The sequence below is a fragment of the Gossypium raimondii genome, chromosome 13, assembly GCF_025698545.1.
Source record: "Gossypium raimondii isolate GPD5lz chromosome 13, ASM2569854v1, whole genome shotgun sequence".
NCBI lineage: Eukaryota > Viridiplantae > Streptophyta > Magnoliopsida > Malvales > Malvaceae > Gossypium > Gossypium raimondii.
The window spans coordinates 44,553,509-44,575,984 of NC_068577.1; the positions used below are offsets into that span (position 1 = coordinate 44,553,509).

At 34.9% G+C, this 22,476-nt stretch overlaps 2 protein-coding genes across 7 annotated transcripts; one reads left to right on the top strand and one right to left on the bottom strand.

Moving 5' to 3' along the window:
• Window positions 1–1,405: 1,405 nt before the first annotated feature.
• On the top strand, window positions 1,406–4,488 carry LOC105784623 (transcription factor MYB120). The gene is made up of 3 exons (XM_012610522.2): window positions 1,406–1,954; window positions 2,240–3,203; window positions 4,102–4,488. Exons 1-3 carry the CDS (start codon window positions 1,643–1,645, stop codon window positions 4,389–4,391), a joined length of 1,566 nt encoding a protein of 521 aa, XP_012465976.1. The 5' UTR covers window positions 1,406–1,642; the 3' UTR covers window positions 4,392–4,488.
• A 1,918-nt stretch (window positions 4,489–6,406) lies between these two features.
• Window positions 6,407–18,239, bottom strand: LOC128036048 (OVARIAN TUMOR DOMAIN-containing deubiquitinating enzyme 9-like). 6 transcript variants are annotated; one of them, XM_052626663.1, is made up of 5 exons: window positions 9,025–9,173; window positions 8,554–8,639; window positions 8,337–8,398; window positions 7,656–7,729; window positions 6,407–7,162 (listed from the first exon to the last, which is right to left on the bottom strand). In XM_052626663.1, the coding sequence occupies exons 2-5, from the start codon at window positions 8,576–8,578 to the stop codon at window positions 7,036–7,038; spliced, it is 288 nt and encodes a 95-aa protein (XP_052482623.1). In that variant the 5' UTR covers window positions 8,579–8,639; window positions 9,025–9,173; the 3' UTR covers window positions 6,407–7,035. The 6 variants fall into 6 exon arrangements, 2 of the variants coding, with proteins under 2 accessions (XP_052482623.1, XP_052482624.1); XR_008192846.1 differs by lacking the exon at window positions 8,337–8,398; XM_052626664.1 differs by having other exon boundaries at window positions 8,554–9,173.
• Between the last annotated feature and the right edge of the window lie 4,237 nt (window positions 18,240–22,476).

The following is a 22,476-nucleotide window of genomic DNA, read 5'->3' on the forward strand; positions in this document are numbered from 1 at the left end:
GGGATGGTAGGGGCCCCGACCCCCCTAAAATAGAAAATTTTCCATTTAGGCCCTTTGAAATTTTTAAAATTTTAAATTAGTAAAGGTAAAATTGAACTTTGGCCCCTTTAAAAATGATAAAAATTTGATTTAATCTTTTAAAAACTATAAAGATAGGGGCTATTAAAATGGTGAAATTACTTTTTTACTCTTGTAAAAATTACAATTTAATTTCAGCCCTCTCTTGAAAAAATTTTCTAGCTTCGCCCCTGTTTGTAACCGATAGTGATTGAGGCCATATAAATAGAGGGCATGTACAAACTTATTGTATCTAAGAAAAAGTAGAATTATCTTTTCACTTTTGTTTCTACTCTTCTCTCATTTTAATACTGTAATTCTCTTAGTTTTATAATATTTATACGTATTTAAGCTCACGTCCTCTTAATTATTACATTTGCAATAGAACAAATCAATAAAAACTAAAATGATAATATTTTTAAAAATGCTTAAAAAGTATATATCATATTACCAACATTTTCTATAAAAATATAAAAATTGCATGGACCAATTATCAAATAATTTGTAGATAAAAAAAATGAAAGATAGGGAGAGATTACTGAATATGGTTTTGAATGGGAAAACCTGATGGAGTTATTGCTTGCAAGATTTTAATTTTTCCAAAATTAAGCTATGATGTTAAATCCACCTCAGTTTACGAACTATACATCATAATAATTACTAAAAATAAAAGATAGCTTTGTCAAAATAGGATCAAAATTTAATCATTCATTGCTTTTAATTTTATATAAAAAAATACCCTTTGGTTTTGACCAATAATTATGAATTATGTAAGATTCCTAAACAAATTCACAAACATTATCAAAACATGGGAAAAAGAAGAAGCTGTAAATAGATCTATCAAATATAGAAAATAAAATGAAGGCCGCCAATTAGGGTTTACCATCGAATTTGTTGAGACCCTATTTCCCCAAATCCCCATTTGTGGGTCTAAATCCACTTTTAGAGCAGGTAAGAGTTAGGCCTTCCCTTTCTTCTTTCTTCTCCCTCTTAACAAACAGTTATTAAAAATAAAATATAAAAAATCCAAATAGATATATATTTTTTAAATAAATTAAGATATAATTTAGATATTAGAAAAAAAATTATATTCGAATTTTAGAATATTTATCGCGAACTAAATTTTTTAAAACACCAATCACTAGAATTCAATTTCATTTTTAATAAGAAAGCCTTTTTTTTCCTTTTCTTCCATCATTTCTTGTCACATTTCTCAACCAAAAAAGAAAAAAAAAAAACCTACCTTCAAAGTTACATAGTTAAATATTTTATTTTCTCCTTTGTTTTCCCTTCTCCTCTTCCTTTTTGTGAAGAAAAGAGAAGGGGAAAGAAAGGAACAAAAAAAAAAAAAGCCCCTCCATTAAACCCTATAAGGGGTTAAAAGAAAGTTCTTAAGTTTTTTTTTTTTTTTTTCAATTACAAAGACGACAAAACCAAAGGCTAAAACAATAACTATCATCAAGCAAGGCATATATACAAGGGGAAAAAAAAAGCCAACATTATATTACGTGTAGGTTAATTTAGTATATTATTTGTATAATAAGGTTTGAAAGAATAAGAAGAGACAAATTCAAGGAAGAAGACGATGATGGGAAACAACAACAACAACCACCAAGTAAGTATGCAGAAAGAGGAAGGTGTGATGCTGAAAAAGGGGCCGTGGACGGCCGCGGAGGATGCGGTGTTGGCGGAGTACGTGAGGACTCATGGAGAAGGGAACTGGAATGCAGTGCAAAGGAATACAGGGTTGGCTCGTTGTGGGAAAAGTTGTAGGCTAAGATGGGCTAACCATTTAAGGCCTAACTTGAAGAAAGGAGCTTTTTCTCCTGAAGAAGAAAGGATTATTGTGGAGTTGCATGCTATCATGGGAAACAAATGGGCTCGTATGGCTGCTCGGGTAAACCATTTCCATTGTATCTGTTCGAATTTATCGTTGCATTTTGTTGATAAATTTGTGTGGTGATTTTTTTCTGAGTGTTTCATAAATTTTACAACTTTGTTCATAGTTTTACTTTATTGGACTATGATATGATGGGTGGTTGGTTCTTGGAATCGATGCATTGTTTTTAGCTATTTTCTTAGAATCTGACATTAGACATATATATATAGCATTGCTTTGGAAACCCTGAATTTAAAGAAATTGATTCTAAATTCCTTTTTTTTTATCCGCCATTGATGATAGCTTCCGGGAAGAACAGACAATGAAATCAAGAACTATTGGAACACAAGGGTAAAAAGAAGGCAACGGCAAGGTCTCCCACTTTACCCTCCTGAAATCCAATCCTTGTATTCTCAGACTCAGCCTGTACTAACACCACCTTCAACCTCCTCTTTCTCCTTCCAACATTCCACCACCATGCTAACATCATCATCACCATCCCCGCCGCCACGACTTCTTTCCTACGATCCACATTCAACCGCAACGCCACCGCCTGTCCAAAGTCCAAGTCCAGCCTCAACGCCGCCCCCTCTTCCAAGCCCTTCCCATGTCTCTCCACTTCAATCTCCCCATAAGCCTTCATTTTCATCTATCCCTCTAGCCGATTCTTTCACATCCAACACTCCATCTTCCTCCCTCGACTTTTACTTCCCTAGACCTTTGCCTTCCTTGGAACAGCCCCTTCGTAACAAGCGACCAAGACACGACGAAAACAACACCAACAATGGGGGTTCGAGCTTTATGTTACCCTTTTCATCGTTGATGAAAACGGATCCTTTCAATCCCCACACCGTGACTAATAACTCGTTGAACCCTCAACATTACTCCAACTCATATTGTTTGGATCAAACCACATTTGACATGGCTTCATCGTCAAGGTTCCTCCAACCCCATTTCGATCCGGGACAGTTTATATCGACTCCCAGATTCGGTTATAATCAGTTGAAAACCGAGCTCCCTTCAAACCAAATTTTCACCCAAGATGGTAATTCACAGGTTAGATTTGATCCTAAAGGGAATAACAATTACAGCAGTCATAATCAGATTCAGAATAGCAACCACCATAGCTCGGGCTTGAATATCAGTGGGAATGGCTTGGTAGAGGATATGTTGCAGGAGGTTCAGGCGTTGAATGAGAAGAATGAAATTATGGCGAGTCAGAGTTGTTTAGTTAGACCAAGTTCAAGCTCCGAGGGTTTAGCTTCAGGTCAGTACCTCGTTTCAAATTTTGCTTTAAATACTTAATTTAAATCAGTGTCTGTAATGGTCATATCATATCAGTTGCATGCTTGTAGCACATATCCATCCATTTTTGTCCTCAAATCTCAATCATTATAGAATTAGATGTATTTTTCCTTTTTCCTGGATTCCTACTAATGCCTAAAATTCCAGTGTAATGACAGTTTTATTTTTATTTACTTGCTTTTTTTTTTCTATAAAAATGATTAGATATCAATTGCTACAAGTTAAAAACACATCTAGAAATGAAAACAAATTGAATACTCGGAACTTTTGCCTTAAGCCATCTCTGTATCATCGTCGTCATCATCAGTTTAACCTTTAATGCGATACACACTCTTTATAAATTCACCATGTTTTCATGTTATTAAATCTTACACGAAACAGCAAATATTTGGATCGAACTTAATTATCATCTATCTTATCTGGACTTTCCCTTTTTAAATCAATACTTATATATTTTTAAATATATGAAAAAAATAAATATACCCATTAAAAATTTACATATATTTGGCATTATATAGTGAAGATTTGCATTTTGGAACATTCTTTTCCTTTTTCAGTAAGCTGGAACCTGTAAATGGTGATGTTTCTCAATTATTGCACTTCCTACAAAAACTCAAGTACATGTCTTCACAGCATTTTCCCCCCTGATTGCTTATTTACTTTTTGAAGTTCAAATACGGTAAAAACTATGAGTAATTGAGTGCTATGCTGCTTTCAATTTTGTCATAGAAACTGAATCGAGACTAAATTCATTGATTTCTCTATTCATATTATTTGTTTCCATAGAATGTAATGATTTATAACCAAAATTGTCAAGCTTTTTTGCTTCTTCCTTACCATTCCTCTTGAAACGATTTTAGGGTTGGAAGCAAAAGAAGAATCAAAAGAACAGATTATGAACACAACAAAACATGTAGATTACTCCCACGTAAACCCATCGTCCATGGCGATGGCCATCCCCGAATGGTACATCAACAACGGCGAAAGTTCCATCGGCCAATCATCGACTGTAACATATGATGATTTAGCGCTTGAATTCGAATTGCATGATCAAATAGCTTCGTTATTGCCGATCGACACTGCACCCGACCACCACGGCCGATCTTCCAGCTCCTATACTTGGGTTCATAGCTTTCCTGGAATTTGTTGAAAACTTCTAATGTTGGATTCAACATTTTTTTGGGGTTTTGCTTGTGATATTTGTTTGCCTAAAATAACTAAAAAATAATCATAAACTTAATTTATCAATTTACCAACTTTTATATTTTATTGTAGTTAAATAAGTGCCCATTCCATAAGATTTATTATTATGGTAGTAAAATCTATTCTAAAACTTCAATTTTGACTTTAAACTATTTTAAAATTTGATATTTAATCTACATATTTTATTTTTGACATAATTTGGTCCCTCTACTTTTATAAAGTCATTAGTTAGTCTCAATAGTTAATATTGTTAACTATTTCAATCAAAATGTTGGCGACAATTTAGAAAAAAATCATAATCAATATTTTCAATATTATTTTTTGTTACATAATTACCAAATGAATAAATTTTTAATTCCAAAATGTCACACCAAATATCTTAATAAAAGTATTTTAATGGTGGTATCAACTGGACCTGAATTTTTAAATCCAAAAGATAAATAATTATATTCCTTAAAATAAAAATAAGTGACTAAATTCTAAATATCTGAAGTGTATAAAATAATATATTTTCACTCTATAATTTAGTATAAATAAATAATTAATCCAACTTGAAGCATGAGCCGAAAACCATACTAATTAATGATAACAGTAGGGTATGCTATTTGAATTAAAAGAGAACCATGAGGTAAAATGAAAATGGAAATCACGTTAAAAATCAGTGCTGTATTGCTATATGAATTTTGAATATATTCATATCTCAAATCTTAATACAATTTATTTTATATATCTATTTGAGTAATTAACTAATTAATCAGTTATTTTATAATTATATGAATTAATTATTATTTTTCTAGAAAAATTAATTATTTTATTGTACTATATTATATATTATTTTAAAATATATTTAAATTATGCAAAATTTGATATCATTGTTAGAATTGGGCTAAAATCTAAAGCTTAATTTATTTATTTTGAATATTTTGTTTTAGCACACTTAAACCCACATCCTCCTGTATTGACATTAATGTCCATGCTAATCGAACTAAGACTCAATCGTCATCTAAAGCTTAAGTTAACAGTTAATCTAATTGAAGACTGAATTTATACAATAATAATATTTGAAGACTCAATTAGATTTTAAACCTTAAAAATTAATTTAAAATTTTAATCATCATGCCGAGACATAAGCTTGAATTAATAATTAACACTTACGAGTCGAGTTATTTGTCAAATAAATTAATGCATATACAGTTAATGATGACTATTGGGCATTTAATCCACGAGGGCACGTTTGGTTCGCTGTAATGGAATAGAGCAGTAATTGAATAGAGCTGTAATGGAATAGAACTGTAATAGTAATTCTATTGTTTGGTTAAATGGAATGGAATAGAACTGTAATAGTATTTTTGTGTTTGGTTGAATGGAATGATGTTGTAATAGCATAAGGAAAAAAAATAAAATGACTAGAATACCCTTAGCAAATTTTTTTTAGGTAGATGATTAGTGTTATTGTTATTAAATTTTAATAAGATTATTAATATAAATAATAAATAATTTAATCATATTTTAACATAATTATTATTAAATATAATTTAATAAAAATATATAATTTAATAAAATTCTTAATAAAATTATTCTTATATGAATTTACTAAAATCATAATATATAATAATATAAAATAATATATAATCTACTTTATTATTTTTAAACCGCAATACATATTTAATGTGCTAAAATATCATTAGTGAAACAAATAATTTAATTATTCCACAATAAAAAAATATTAGAAGTAATAAATAACTTGAGAATTATATTTTGCATAAACATAATATTCATATATTAACATAACTTGAGAATTATATTTTGCATAAAACTCAACCTCCGGGGCTTAGCGAAACATCATATAATATTTAGACAAAAGCTGAGATTGGTTACAACAAAACCAAGAAAGAAGATCCTAGGGCAATTACAAACGCAACAGCAATAGTGGCAATTCAGTTAACAGAAAAGGCTTGCATCTTCTTGTTAATAATTCAATATTTAATTAAAAAATCTGTTGTTTGATATAATGAATTCGATCACCAAGAATCAAATCAATAGCCATAAAACAATTACAAGATACAACACAGTCCTATAATTACAACAGCTAGCCAAAGGATCAAAACCCTCTGGTTGAACCTTGTCAAACCTCAACAACTTGCTGATCCTTTCGGGTTACAAGCATCTTGTTTCCACCAAATGCCAAGTTGGTTACCTTCAAGCCTCCCATTGCCTTCACTCTCCCCATCACATTCTTCCTAAAATGATGCTTCCCCATTCCCATTATTTTAGAATCAGAGGAAGACAAACGAAAATGATGTTTCCCCATTTTCATTATTTTAGAAGTCTGTACAAATTCAGGGTCAAACTGTTGGCATTTGAATACTGTCCACTAACTTGTGAACAGTAAAGTGATTGCTAGAAGACATGATTTCCACCATCCTGAAATAATACTATGTAGACACTATAGAACTACCATGAAGATTATAAACAGTAAAGTGTCTCAACACATTCATGGTATTAGCACAAAACTTTTTCAATAGTACCTTCGTCCAATGTGTTTATGCCTAATTAATGCGGCTTCCAACCAATGTGTTAGTATCTATATCTCACAAATTCAGAAGAAAAATGCTTGTGCATATGACGTATCTTTTTATTAGAGAAATAAAGTAAAAATCAACCTGACAGTTACCATCACCTTGAACCTTATTCTCAACCAGACCATACAACTGCAACCTGAATGATAAAATAATTAGTCCTAAATTTAAAATGCTATTAAAATCAAACATTCACAAGAAGGAAGAATATAACCAAATAACATTACTGCAAAAGTATTTCTTTTAAGAAAAGGGAGAAGTGGAGATACATTTTGGTAAAACAACTCAATTAGATAATATTTTGGCTAAAGATACCGTTGAAAAACGGTTGAGAAAAGGGAAAAAAACAGCAATTACTTTACCAAAATGGATCCCAGGGAAAAAAGAGCAACTACTTTACCAAAATGGATCCCAATACAAGAGTTCAAATATTTTACAAATTTACAAGAAAAAACTCCGAATCAAGTAATTTATCACTGTACTTTGAAAAAGAAAAAAGGAATAAGGTGCAAAGCCCCCCTAACAACAACCAGTGGAGAACTAGGGTGATAAAGTTAATTGCCACAAAGTAACAGAATAAAAAAATAGACCAAGATGCCATTAGCTATATAAAGGAAAAATTCAAGCCAAACCTATCATGCAGCCTTTGATGGTCAGATGTCTCTTCATCAACTGATGGTATTACTCCATTAATTTTGGGTACATGCTGCACAATGCAAATCACCAAATTAGCAATGTCAATTCTCATCCAACCCATTGTTATTGGGTTAAAGGTCAAGAAATCACATTCATATGCACAAATAGAATTTTGCCTTTATTAGTTACATCCATATAAGGTAGTGGCAAACCTTGAAACACCTCAAGCAGTGCCAACTTACTAAACACTACAAATGCTAAATTCATGTGAAGAAAATATATCAAAGGAGTTAAATTCAGTATGTGATAAACATAAATCTTTCCATTCCCAAAGTATTGTGTACCAAAAGCATAAACCAACTCAACTAAATTTCATGACATTCATCAGAAAGTTTGGTAATAAATTCGCAAAAAATTACTCTGATCAATTAAATTAAACATGTTAAGCACATGCCTTTTTTTCAATGGTAGGGAGAAAAAGAAACATGGGCAAATCCTAACTAAAAACATAATGACTTCATCAAAATTATGATAAAGATAAAATCCACTAGATTTTGAAAGCAAATTATGTGGCAAGTGATGCTTCCACTACCATGTAGTGGAACTTCAGTTAAAAAATAACAAGAAAATCCTTCAACTCCTAATAAATAACACAACTTTCCAAGACTAGTACTCACAGGAATAGCAACCATGTCATTCAACTTCATATATACTGTACAAGCCCAAATTTGCCCAATACCTAAAAAAAAAACCTTACAAACTTAGCCCAGCAAAACCCAATATCCAAAACAAAACCCAAACCCAAATACAACTAAACCCTAGTCCAACCAGCCCACAAAACTTAAACAAATTTTTAGCAAAAAATGAGAGGCAGAAACCCTAGGTGCGCCGCACCTAGGTCCGCCTCTGCCAGCCTCATGCACGTCCCCTGGCCACCGCCGCCGCTCGCCAAGCGCTGCTACCCACGTGTCTGCTACCATCTGTAACACGCAAGAAGAAGACAACAAAAAAGAGAAGACAAAATGGCAGAAAAGAAAATGGCCAATGAAAAATATAGAGAAAAATAGTTTTGTATTTCGGCTATAAAGCCAAAATCAGATGCTTGTTTAACTCTTCTTCCTTTTTACGAACACTAAGAAATAAAAAAGCAAAAACTAAGGTGATTTCCTAGTTTTTTATTTCAATCTTTCCTTTTTCTTTATTTTCATTGTTATTTTTTTATATTTTTAAAAAACAAAAAGAAAAAAAGAAAACAGAAAATGAAAATTTCGGAGTTGTTTTTTAGAGTCTTCCCCGATTGTTTTTTTATTTTTTTATTTTATTATGTTTTTTAACACAAAAATAAAAGAAGAAAAAGAGGTGTACCTCTGGAATCACCGAAAAGCGACGAACTTTGGGTGTCCTACTGCCGTACACGGCAGCGGCGGTCGCCGGCGCCGATGACAGCCCTATTGGCCGGATTGGAAGGCTGCGAGAGAGAGAGTCTGAAAGCTCTCCGGTTTTTTTAGAAAAGTAGGGTTAAACTGTTTTTTTTAGTACTTATATTGGATATAAAACGGAGTCCTTTTGGGCCTTAGCATCAGTGGCCAAAACGGCGCCGTTTTGATGTTTGACCCGCGACCCGACCCAGTAACGCTAAGGATCCGCGTGTTTTGCTTGGAGGGGCTAATTTCATGTTTAGCCCCTCCGATTTTGCGTTGTTACGCAATCTAACTCCTTTTTTCGTTTCTGATTTGGGCCCAAAAATTTTGTTCCTGCTTCATTTAGGTCCTTTGACCATGTGCGGTCCTTCGCGCTGAACGCCGCGTTTTGGTGATAGAAATATTGCGCAATTGGTCCTTTGTTCTTGGCGCGCGTTTCATCTCGGTCCCAAGCTGCTTTTCACTTTATTTACAATTTTAAACCCCCAAATTTCAGTCTATTTTCAATTAGATCCCTAACCTGTTTATTTTATTTTTATTTTTTTTCTTTTAAAAAAAACAAAACAGTTTTATTTAATATTCCATTTATTTATTTATTTATTTCAATTTTTGATCAAACTTACATTAGGTTTTATTTTATTTATTTATTCACTATTTTAAATATTGATTTTGTTTATTTTAATTCTTGCCAATATTATTGCAATTTCATTCTATTAATTATTTATTTGTTATCCTCACATGTTTTCAAATCTATATCTATTAGGATTGTATTTGTTTTGTTATTATATTAATGTTATTGTTATATTGTTTCTTACATTATTATTCATGCATTTCGATTTATTAGTATCAATGCTATGTGTATATTTTATGATGCATATTATGTTATGGATTTGAAGTGTATGTTGTATATTCATTATAGGTCGTGTACGACATTCTTTCCGTTTTGAACAATTTCTTTTCAAATATAATCAAAATTGCACGCATTTATTTTTTTTAACAATTCCACTAAATCATACTCAAAATTCAAAAGGGTAAAATTTCGAAAATAAAGGCAATATTCCGTATTTAGAAAATTCGAGAAATCGAGCCCTAACTTACTGAGCTTCAAATTTTCTCGTGTTGATCCTAAATACCGAATATCCTTTTAAAATTAAAATAAATGAGGTTAAAATAAAAAATAAAAAGGCAAGCTTACTCTAAAAAATACGAGGTGTCGTGTCCTAACTCACTCGATGTGACATCTTGTTACTTCGAGATAAAAATGCATATTCCATTTTGATTTATTTGAGTAATTTTATAATAACACAATGTAAAGAAGGATCGTATTTTTAAATTCTTTTCGAGTTTTTAATTTTCGACACCAAGAGATTAATTAATCAACTAGGTACCAATTTTGGGCATATCGAGGGTGCTAATCCTTCCTCGTGCGTAACCGACTCCCGAACTTATTTTCTGGATTTTGTAGACCAAAAATTATCGTTTTAGTAAATTTAAATTTTATTAAAATGATGAGGTGATCTGATCACACCTAGGTAAAAAAAAGGATTGGTTGCGACTCCTTTTTTTTCGTTTTCATTTTCAAAATCCAAGTCGATCCCGTTTTATCGAAAAATGGTGTCAACAGCTTAGCGACTCCACTGGGGAGTTTATAAGAGAGTCAAGCCACGAGTTGATTAATTTTTGTCTTTTTGTCGAAAATTAAAAATTTGGTTTAAATGTACGATCATTTCGTTGCATTTTGTCCGTCGTTTTTGTGGTCTTTGATGCTTACTTTTTTGGTTCAAGCCTTTTGATATTTCTGCATATTGCATTGCATGACCGTGGGTCACAACTTTTAAGTGGGAGTGTGAAACTAGTCCTTCGTGAGGTTTTCACCTCCGTGCAGGATAGTGAATCGCTTCCGGGATACATCCGTACCTATGTCTTACTGAGATTTTCATCTCCGTGCAGCCATAGGGAAATGTATCCCCCTGAACTGAACTCGGTCCGTATGAGCCTATAATGGGTGAGGATCGAGGAATCTGCTGGTTCGGGTACCTTTGCTTTAGAGCCGAACCGCATATAGTGAACCTAAGAGCCTACCCTAGATAGAACCCCTTCAAACCCCTAGTGGTCACCCGAATAGGTGTTCTATTTATTCTTCCTTACTTTTGCTTTGTACTAACTTGTTTTCTTTTGTTTTGGTTATGATTACATTGCATTTTCATCATAAAAAATGTATTGATTCACGTTCAGTTACTAAATAGAGAGCTTGTCATAAGAAAATGGGTTTCTTGATAAAGTGGATGACAATACGGTTGTCCGAATATGGTCCAAGAAAATGTGATAAGAGAATGATGATAGTTTAATGGATGACTACACGACTTTGCTTTGTTGCCCGAGGATTCAAGCTGACAAAGATTATTCGAAAGCTGTCGAACTTTCTTAAAGAAGCCAACAAGCATCACGAAGATAAGGGAGCAATGAGTCGCAGCCCGGATCAAGTAAAGAGGAACTAGTAGAGGCATCTAATGGAAAGTTTACAAGATTTGATCTTAACGTCCAGATATGAAGAAAGGGGTTGATGTCTTCGCTTGGAGTATGAGGGCAAGGCCGTATAAGTCTCCATTTTATGTAAAGAAATTTATCTTCTAGAAAAGTTGTTCTAATGGAATTGAATTCAGAATCAATGCCTCTTTTTATTTTTGCATTCATTCCATACATATGCATTACATTGCATCATATGCATTAGATTTTCACAAAAGGACCCTAATTAGGTAAAATTATTTCAGTTACCCTGGAAACCAACAAGAATCCGCCAGCCAAATATCATTACGGTACCCGTCGCCAAACAAAAGCTATGGATCAAAGGTTAGAAAGATTGTAGCAATTACAGAAAGAGATGCAAGATCAGATGTAGGAACGACTAGATAAAATCCAACAGGACATGCAAGAATCCCAGACAATTATGATGAACCAATTGAAGCAATTATTGGCTGGAGGGAATGATAAAGGAAAAAGCCTTGTAGTTGATGTTGGGGATGATCACGATGACCCTGCTTATCCTCTGGGTTTCACCTCAGTTAGCACCCAGGCACAACCAGATGTGTGCCCACAAAGAATACCCGTCAATATTAGACCTCAATATCAGGCTGGTGCCTCGATACCAATGCACTTTCAAACGGGCTCAGGTTCTAATCCCGGGGACAACCCCACCAATCCTGTGGTCCCTGATCTCGATGATATGGTGGAAATGGAAAAAGTAAGAATAGACCTGCCAAAACAACTTGAGGACCGGTGTAGATGGCTAGAAGAAAAATTTAGAGCCATAGAGAACACCGACCACCATTATGGAGTCGACGCCAATGACCTGAGTTTGGTCCCTGATTTAGTGCTCCCGCCTAAGTTCAAGATGCCAGAGTTCGAAAAATATAACGGGACTAGTTGTCCTAAAGCTCACATCACTATGTTCTGTCGAAGAATGACAAGATACGTCAACAATGATCAACTGTTAATCCATTACTTTCAGGACAGTTTGATTGGGTCTGCAGCCAAGTGGTACAATCAGCTGAGTCGTGCTAAAGTTAGTTCATGGAGAGACTTGGCGCAAACTTTTATGAAGCAATACAGTCATGTGACAAATATGACACCCAATAGAATCATGTTACAAAACATGGAGAAGAAACAAAACGAGAGCTTCAGGCAGTACGCCCAACGATGGAAGGAGGTGGCAACGCAAGTCCAGCCACCTCTTTTGGAGAAAGAAACCACAATGCTTTTCATCAACACTTTGAAGGCTCCATTCATTAACCACATGTTAGGAAGTGCTACTATGAGCTTCTCAGATATGGTAATGTCTGCGAGATGATTGAAAATGCCATAAGAAGTGGGAAGATAGATGCGGGGGAAGGTGCTAAAAGATCAACCCTAAAGTACAAAGAAAATGAAGTGAGCAACCTGAGTTTGTATAATAAAGGGCATTCAAAATCGGTCACTGTGGGTCAGCCAAAGACAGCAGCAAGCTATCAAGGCCTTCGAAGCAAGAATCCAACTCGGGGCCGAACACAAAAAAACTTCAGTTCATACCTATCCCAGTGACGTATAAGGAGTTATATCAGAAATTGTTTGATGCACATGTAGTAGCTTCGTTCTACTCAGAACCCATGCAACCTCCATACCCTAAATGGTACGACGCGAATGCCAAATGCGAGTATCACGCAGTAACTACGGGACACTCGATTGAAAACTGCACTACCTTTAAAAAGTTAGTTGAAAGGTTCATTAATATGGGGATCGTGAAGTTTGATGATCCATCGGGACCTAATATGGCAGGAAATCCGTTACCCAGTCATCCAGACCCATGAGTAAATGCGATAGTTGAGAATGGAGGGAAAAGAACCAAAACCAATATTGCAGAAGTAAAAACCCCACTGAAATGGGTTTTGAAACAGATGATGGACATGGGATTAATCATTCAGAATTTGGAGAAGAGACCAAAATGGATGAGGAGCTACTATGAGTTCCACGCTAAAGAAGGCCATGAAATCTAAGAGTGTGTTGAATTCAAAGCCTTGGTGCAAAGTCTAATGGATAATAAAGAGTTGGAATTCTTTGAAGAAGTCAAAGGCCCGGAAAGAGTGTTGGGAAACTTGAATGTTAACGCCGTATCCGAAGAAGGAGCTGGAGAGGATAATTTATGAGACGTCTACCCTTATACTCTTGGGAGTGTTTTGAACAATGAAACTGTGGAAGAGATCTCTGTATTTTAGACCTAATTCGGAGTAATGTCCAAAACACACTTATTGCTCTAAGCCTAGGAGCAATAAGAATCCTTTTGTGAGATAGGCTTATGTTTAATATCTTTATTTCAATAAAATGCATCTTTTTTTCTCACTTTGAGCAAATATTCTTTTATTGTTTCCATTCCATTCATAATCATACTATACGAATAAATATTCTTAGATTCTTTTATTCATTGGATCTGCCTTCGTCCCTACAACAGGTCTCCAAATATTAAATACATGAGCGACACTGCTACTGACTCAGAGTTTCCTTTTGAGCAAGATATGTGTCTAGATGAGCCTCAGGACTTTGAAGATAATTGAAACTGTAGCTTATCCCTTGATTTGTTAATGATGGTAGAACAAGATCCTACCTTACAAAGAATCAATGGAAGTCATGGCCTTTCTTTATGTGGGGTACGGATGTTATCGAGCCAATCTCGCCTAAGGTTTTGGTGATCATCAATTCATCTTTATGGTCGTCGATTATCTCATTAAGTGGACAAAAGTTGCCTCATATGCCAATGTTACGAAAGTTGACAATCAGCAAATTTCTTGAAGAACCATATGTCAATATGGAATGCCAAAAAGGATAATATTAGACAATACATTGAATTTGAACAACCGCGCGACATCAGAAGTTTGCAGTCTATTCGAGATTAACACCATGTCACCCCAAAATGAATGGTTCAGTGAAGGCAAAAAAAAACCAAAAACACAAAAACAAAAAAAGAACAAAAGAGACAAAAAAAAACAAAAAAACCTCTACTAGGGCACATCATTTCTCATTGGTATATGGAATAGAGGCAGTCTTACCCATCGAAGGTGATATTTCTTCCCTTCGAGTCTTGTCAGAGTTGAAGTTGGATGAAGCAGAATGGATTCAAGCCCGATATAATCAGTTAAATTTGATCGAAGAGTAAGGGTTGAAAGCTATCCGTCATGGTCAGATGTACCAAAAGCGAATGATACGAGTTCACCAAAAAAAGGTTTGCTCCAGAGAATTCCATGAGGGGGACCTGATATCGAAGAAGATCTTTCCCATACAAAAGAACTTCAGAAGAAAGTGGATGCCAAACTGGAAAGGACCTTATGTGGAAGGCCTTATCTGAAAAAGCATCGATATTGACCAAGATAGATGGCAAGAACCTGCCTAATCTTGAGAATTATGATTCAAGCAATGAATACTTCACTTGAAAAAAGAAACGAAAAGAAAAAAAAAGAAGAACAAAAAAGAAAAAGGAGAGGCCAAGGTGAAAACCCGAAAAGGGCGCCTTGAGACCAAAGGGGTTTTGAATTGAAAACCTAGGAATGGGCAGTTCAAATTTTGATCGAAGGTGGGGTATGCAGTAGTCTTGTCCTATCCGAATTAATAAAAAGGAGAGATGCTATCTTGGGGCATCAACAAAGTCTTCTAGGACTTCTAAACACATATCAGGTTCAAAAAGGCCCTCAAGGTGTTTGGGGCAGAGAAGCTCATGCGACGATATCTGGGGCACCTATTTCCATTTTATTCATTTTTTTTGTATTTTTAACAAAATACGCCATCTTGATTAATTTATTCTCATTCTAGCAAAAAATTGTTATCTTGATTGATTCATTCATTTCAAGCTTTGTTCTCAATAAAATTTCACCTTATCCATTGTGATAATCTTTTTCATCTTATCTTAGCAAAATTTGCTATCTTGATTAATTTATTCATTTCGGGCTTTGTTCTCAATAAATTTTTATCCATTGTGATAATCTTTTTCAAGCATTTTTGAAATAACGATTAATGGACTGAATATTCAAGCAAAATGAGTTTTGCATATTACTCTGAAAGCTTCTAAATAATACAGGAACCTGAAATAGGACTATTGTTTAGAACACACCAAGTTTAAAGGTTGAAATGTCTAAGAAGGAAAAGTCTAAATTAAGACAATCCTTTCGAATTTTGTTGTCCAAGTATAGATTGAACAAAATAAGAAAATGTCGTGTTGGTGACAAATGTTTCAATGAACAAACGAGCAATGATCACCGAGTGTTAAGAAGAATTTTATCGGAAGAGAAAAGTTTTACAATTGTGCATAAACATTTGGTACAACACCCTGGGAATGATGTAAGAGGCCAAAGAGAATCAGATCCTATATCCCTGAATTGCAGTGGGAGAGATTTGAAAAAGAGCCAGATCTTATGCTGCTAAACTAAAGTAGGAGGAGGAGGGTTCAAATTTTTATGTCCCTAAATTATAGTGGACTGAACCTTGAAGATTATAGTGGATTGAACTTTGAAGATTACAGTGGGGCAGTCCGGTTAAACAAGAGACGAGTGTTTCCAGCCGAGCATGATAGCATTCTGACGTGTTGGCAATAAAGCCTTATTGAACAATGAGCAATACCAACTCGAACATTGAGGGATCATTTTTCGTGACATTTCTGCATTCATGCAAATATCATTCATACACATCTAGTTAGGAGCATTTGATTCATTTTGATCATGGCATCCTAATCACTAGGCATAAGTAGGTCCATGAAATGGATTCTACAGGTCATGTTCCCCAGAAAACAGATCAATGAAGTTACCTTCCCTGGCAATGCAGTGGAGCAGATTGAAGCTACAACTACGAAACTTGTTCCCCAACATTGCAATTTAAAGGATTGAAGCCACAACGACGAATCTTACTTCCCAGGTGATGCAGTGGAACAGATTAAAGCTACAACGACGAATCTTGCTTCCCCGACATTGCAATTTAAAAGATTGAAGCCGCAACGGCGAATCTTACTTCCATGGCGATGCAGTGGGGCAGATTAAAGCTACAACAGCGAATCTTGCTTCCTTTACATTGCAATTTAAAAGATTGAGGCCACAACGGCGAATCTTACTTCCATGGTGATGCAGTGGAACAGATTGAAGCTACAATGGCGAATCTTCCTTCCCCGACATTGCAATTTAAAAGATTGAAGCCGCAACGGTGAATCTTACTTCCATGGCAATGCAATAGGGCAGATTAAAGTTACAACGGCGAATCTTGCTTCCTCAACATTGCAATTTAAAAGATTGAGGCCGTAACGGCGAATCTTACTTCCATGGCAATGCAGTGGAGCAGATTAAAGCTACAACGACGAATCTTGCTTCCCCGACATTGCAATTTAAAAGATTGAAGCCACAAAGGTGAATCTTACTTCCATGGCAATGCAGTGGAGCAGATTGACGCTACAACGGTGAATCTTGCTTCCCCGACATTGCAATTTAAAAGATTGAAGCCGCAACAGCGAATCTTACTTCCATGGCGATGCAGTGGAGCAGATTAAAGCTACAACGGTGAATCTTGCTTCCCTGACATTGCAATTTAAAAGATTGAAGCCGCAACAGCGAATCTTACTTCCTTGGCGGTGCAGTGGAACAGATTGAAGCTACAACGACGAATCTTATTTCCCCGACATTGCAATCAATTTGAAAGAAATCAATCCTATCTCCCTGAAGTTGCAGTGGAGTGGATTAAAACCACATATCTTATCTCCCTAAGCAGTAGTGGAGCAGATAGCCTCAACTCTTATCTCCCTAAGCAGTAGTGGAGCAGACAAAACCACAGATCTTATCTCCCTAAGCAGTAGTGGAGCAGATCGCCTCAAGTCTTATCTCCCTAAGCAGTAGTGGAGCAGACAGAACCACAAATCTTATCTCCCTAAGCAGTAGTGAAGCAGATCGCCTCAAGTCTTATCTCCCTAAGCAGTAGTGGAGCAGACAGAACCACAGATCTTATCTCCCTAAGCAGTAGTGGAGCAGATCGCCTCAAGTCTTATCTCCCTAAGCAGTAGTGGAGCAGATCGCCTCAAGTCTTATCTCTCTAAGCAGTAGTGGAGCAGACAGAACCACAGATCTTATCTCCCTAAGCAGTAGTGGAGCAGATCGCCTCAAGTCTTATCTCCCTAAGCAGTAGTGGAGCAGACGAAATAAACCAATCTTATCTCCCTGAATTTGCAGTAGAGCAGATTAAAACCACAAATCTCATCCCCATGGAGTTGCAGCAGAGTAGATTGAAGTCGTATCTCTCTAAAGATGTCGTGAAGTGGATCAAAGCAATAAGACACAGTGGACTGGAATGAGGCTTTGAAGAAGAGAAGCACCTAAAGAAGTCAAGACTCGGCGAGACCGGGCAAAATTGGTCTTTCTTAGTCTTTGCTCTATTCTCGTTACACGACAACGAGCAAAGAGGGGCAGCTGTACAAGCCCAAATTTGCCCAATACCCAAAAAAAAAAACCTTACAAACTTAGCCCAGCAAAACCCAATATCCAAAACAAAACCCAAACCCAAATACAACTAAACCCTAGTCCAACCAGCCCACAAAACTTAAACAAATTTTCAGCAAAAAATGAGAGGCAGAAACCCTAGGTACGCCGCACCTAGGTCCGCCTCTGCTTGACCTCATGCACGCCCTCGCCACCGCCGCCGCCGCCAAGTGTCTTTGCTACCCACGTGTCTGCTACCATCTGTAACACGCAAGAAGAAGACAACAAAAAAGAGAAGACAAAACGCCAGAAAAGAAAATGGCAAATGAAAAATATAGAGAAAAATAGTTTTGTATTTCGGCTATAAAGCCAAAATCAGATGCTTGTTTTTACGAACACTAAGAAATAAAAAAGCAAAAACTAAGGTGATTTCCTAGTTTTTTATTTCAATCTTTCCTTTTTCTTTATTTTCATTGTTATTTTTTTATATTTTTAAAAAAACAAAAATAAAAAAAGAAAACAGAAGACGAAAATTTCAGAGTTACTTTTTAGAGTCTTCCCCGATTGTTTTTTTATTTTTTTATTTTATTCTGTTTTGTTTTTTAACACAAAAATAAAAGAAGAAAAAGAGGTGTACCTTTGGAATCACCGAAAAGCGACGAACTTTGGGCGTCCTATCGCCGTGCACGACGGCGGCGGCCGGCGGCGCCGATGACGGCCTTTATTGGTCGGATTGGAGGGCTGCGAGAGAGAGAGTCTGAAAGCTCTCTGTTTTTTTAGAAAAATAGGGTTAAATTGTTTTTTTTGGTTTTTTTAGTATTTATATTGGATATAAAACGGAGTCATTTTGGGCCTTAGCCTTAGTGGCCAAAACGGCGCCGTTTTGATGTTTGACCCGTGACCCGACCCTGTAACGCTAAGGATCCACGTGTTTTGCTTGGAGGGGCTAATTGCATGTTTAGCCCCTCCGCTTTTGCCTTGTTACAGAATCTGACTCCTTTTTTCGTTTCTGATTTGGGTCCGCAAATTTTGTTCCTGCTTCATTCGGGTCCTTTGACCATGTGCGGTCCTTCACGCTGAACGCCGCGTTTTGGTGCTGGAAATATTACGCAATTGGTCCTTTGTTCCTGGCACGCGTTTCATTTCGGTCCCAAGCTGCTTTTCACTTTATTTACAATTTTAAACCCCCGAATTTCAGTCTATTTTCAATTCGATCCCTAGCATGTTTATTTTATTTTTATTTTTCTTTTTTTCTTTAAAAAAACAAAACAGTTTTATTTAATATTCCATTTATTTATTTATTTATTTCAATTTTTGATCAAACTTACATTAGGTTTTATTTTATTTATTTATTCACTATTTTAAATATTGATTTTGTTTATTTTAATTCTTGCCAATATTATTGCAATTTCATTCTATTAATTATTTATTTGTTATCCTCACATGTTTTCAAATCTATATCTATTAGGATTGTATTTGTTTTGTTATTATATTAATGTTATTGTTATATTGTTTCTTACATTATTATTCATGCATTTCGATTTATTAGTATCAATGCTATGTGTATATTTTATGATGCATATTATGTTATGGATTTTAAGTGTATGTTGTATATTCATTATAGGTCGGTACGGCATTCTTTCCGTTTTGAACAATTTCTTTTCAAATATAATCAAAATTGCACGCATTTATTTTTTTTAACAATTCCACTAAATCATACTCAAAATTCAAAAGGGTAAAATTTCGAAAATAAAGGCAATATTCCGTATTTAGAAAATTCGAGAAATCAAGCCCTAACTTACTGAGCTTCAAATTTTCTCGCGTTGATCCTAAATACCGAATATCCTTTTAAAATTAAAATAAATGAGGTTAAAATAAAAAATAAAAAGGCAAGCTTACTCTAAAAAATACGAGGTGTCGTGTCCTAACTCACTCGATGTGACATCTTGTTACTTCGAGATAAAGAGGCATTTTCCATTTTGATTTATTTGAGTAATTTTATAATAACACAATGAAAAGAAGGATCGTATTTTTAAATTCTTTTCGAGTTTTTAATTTTCGACACCAAGACATTAATAAATCAACTAGGTACCAATTTTGGGCGTATCGAGGGTGCTAATCCTTCCTCGTGCGTAACCGACTCCCGAACTCATTTTCTGGATTTTTTAGACCAAAAATTATCGTTTTAGTAAATTTAAATTTTATTAAAATGATGAGGTGATCCGATCACACCTAGATAAAAAAGGATTGGTGGCGACTCCCGTTTTTTCGTTTTCATTTTCAAAATCCAAGTCGACCCTGTTTTATCAAAAAAATAGTGTCAACATATATAAATATAATTTTTTAAGTCCAGATTTATGTCTCCATTTCAATAGTACCACAATATTGAAATTACAATATAATCTAATTAATATATATAAATATATTTTTTTACAAATAAGAGATTTTGGATTTAGATTCTTTTCATTTCTCACAGTCTCATTAATCATTCTTTTCCTCACATCTTTATACTACAAGTTCTACAATTAAAAAGAGACAAATCAATCCCACCATATTTTCTAATATCCTTCTCGATTCGATTCTTTCACAGATTATTGAATTAAATACCATTAGTTTTGCCTACATATCTCTAAATATAGCATGCTTCAAAGGTTCCAAACTTCAATCTTTCTTTTCTCATTCCAACAAAAACTCATTTAATGTTCTAGGTTTCCATCAAATTTACGAAAACTTCCAATATCGGAAACTTTAAGGGATAATTTTTAAAAAGAAGAAAAAAAATAGGATTGAATCATGAATGAACAAAGAATCAGAAAAAAAATGGTGAAATTGGGGATTAAAAATAGAATCTTGAAATAAAAAAAAACGAAATGAAATTTAATCTGAAAAAAAAAGAGATAAGTAAATAATTAAAAAATACCTGAAATAAAATGATAGAAGCGAATGAAGAGAAACGTAAGCATGGAGGAGAAGCCGAAGCCAAAGCTAAGACTTTTGGTTGGAAGAAGATGAAGGCGAATCGATTTGGCTTTGGGGATATGAAATCGATGGGAAATTTTTGGGGGAGAAGAAGACAGGCTATTTTGGTCTCAAATGTGAAGAAGAAAACGGTGAATAGCTATTCTAAGCTAAAACCCCTGAATACCTATTACAACTGCTGAGGGAATAAGGGTGTAATAGCAAAACTCCCGAATCAGTAAACGGTGAACCAAATGGTGGAATAGGGTTGTAATTACTGTAGCGCGGGAATAGGCAAGGAATGGAATGGCTATTCATGCCAACCAAACATGCCCTGAGTGTTAAGTTATATATAATTTACCTACATATAATTTTGATTGTTAAAATTGTAATTATAATAGCACCTTGACACCTATGAGTGTTGAATTCTTCTTTAAATAAATTTGAACTGTTTAGAAACTCTAATATTAATAAATGCATTTCATAGAGCTCAACACCCATGAGTATTGAGATTTGCATTATTTTAAATTTTATTGTTTGGGGTTAAACTAACCCTAAAAAATGTATTAAATGGACCTTAGCACCCTTGTTAGTGGTCGATTTTGTTGCGTCTCCAAGAATGAAGCTAGAAAATTGTTTTAGAAAAAATTAGAGATGAATTATAAATTATTAGGGGTAAAAATATAAGTTTATAATTATACTAACATGTAATTTCATAAAAATTTAAGGGACTAATTGGAAAATCTCTCATTTGGGGGGAGGCCACTATCACTTTGGACACTTTGGATGGCAAGTAACTATATGGGTTTTGATAGCAAGTGGCTCCAGTTGACGAAAGCTTCTTCCTTGTCAAATTTAGGTCGGTGATATGGGCTAATGCTTACACTAAAGAGATACTTATTTCAAAAACAATTTGGTGGGATAGCCCCTAAGCAATGTGTTGTTTCTTCATCTACTATCGACAGAAGAGGTGTTCTTCTTTGGGCTCCTCTAAGGCCTGGCTTCGTTAAATTCAATGTTGATGGGGTAGCTAAAGGTTGGCCGAGACTTACCAGGTGTGGCGGAGTGCTTCAAAATGAGATGGGTGAAACCTCAGCTTTTTTCTCGGGTCCTTGCCTGCCTCGAAGGCTATTACAATTAAAATTCTTTCTATTAAGACAACTTTGGGCATCTTTGTATTAACAAGATGGTAGCAAAAGGTAAATTTAATAGTTAAATCAGACTCAGAGACTGCTATCTCATGGATCCTCAATGAAAACAAAAGACTATGGCATTTATGGGATATTTAAGGAGATTGATAAAAACAAATTGGAAATAGGCGAAGTTGACTTCAGTACACCAAAACAGGTTTTTAGCGGCGTTTTTTTATGCCTTTAGCGGTGCTTTTTAGCGTCGCTAAAAGTATTTGTGGCGTTTTTGGAAGCGCCGCAAAAAATGCCGCTGTTCTCAACGCCGCAAACGTTTGTGGC

Bases quoted from the DNA above. Each gene is read 5' to 3' on its own strand.
- LOC128036048 (XM_052626663.1), bottom strand. From the start codon at position 8,578: ATGAGGCTGGCAGAGGCGGACCTAG. The intron at 8,399-8,553 runs GTGCGGCGCACC...TTTTTTTTTTAG, and splicing joins GCTGGCAGAGGCGGACCTAG to GTATTGGGCAAATTTGGGCT. The intron at 7,730-8,336 runs GTGAGTACTAGT...TGCATTGTGCAG, and splicing joins ATGACATGGTTGCTATTCCT to CATGTACCCAAAATTAATGG.
- LOC105784623 (XM_012610522.2), top strand. From the start codon at position 1,643: ATGATGGGAAACAACAACAACAACCACCAAGTAAGTATGCAGAAAGAG. The intron at 1,955-2,239 runs GTAAACCATTTC...CATTGATGATAG, and splicing joins GGGCTCGTATGGCTGCTCGG to CTTCCGGGAAGAACAGACAA. The intron at 3,204-4,101 runs GTCAGTACCTCG...AAACGATTTTAG, and splicing joins CTCCGAGGGTTTAGCTTCAG to GGTTGGAAGCAAAAGAAGAA.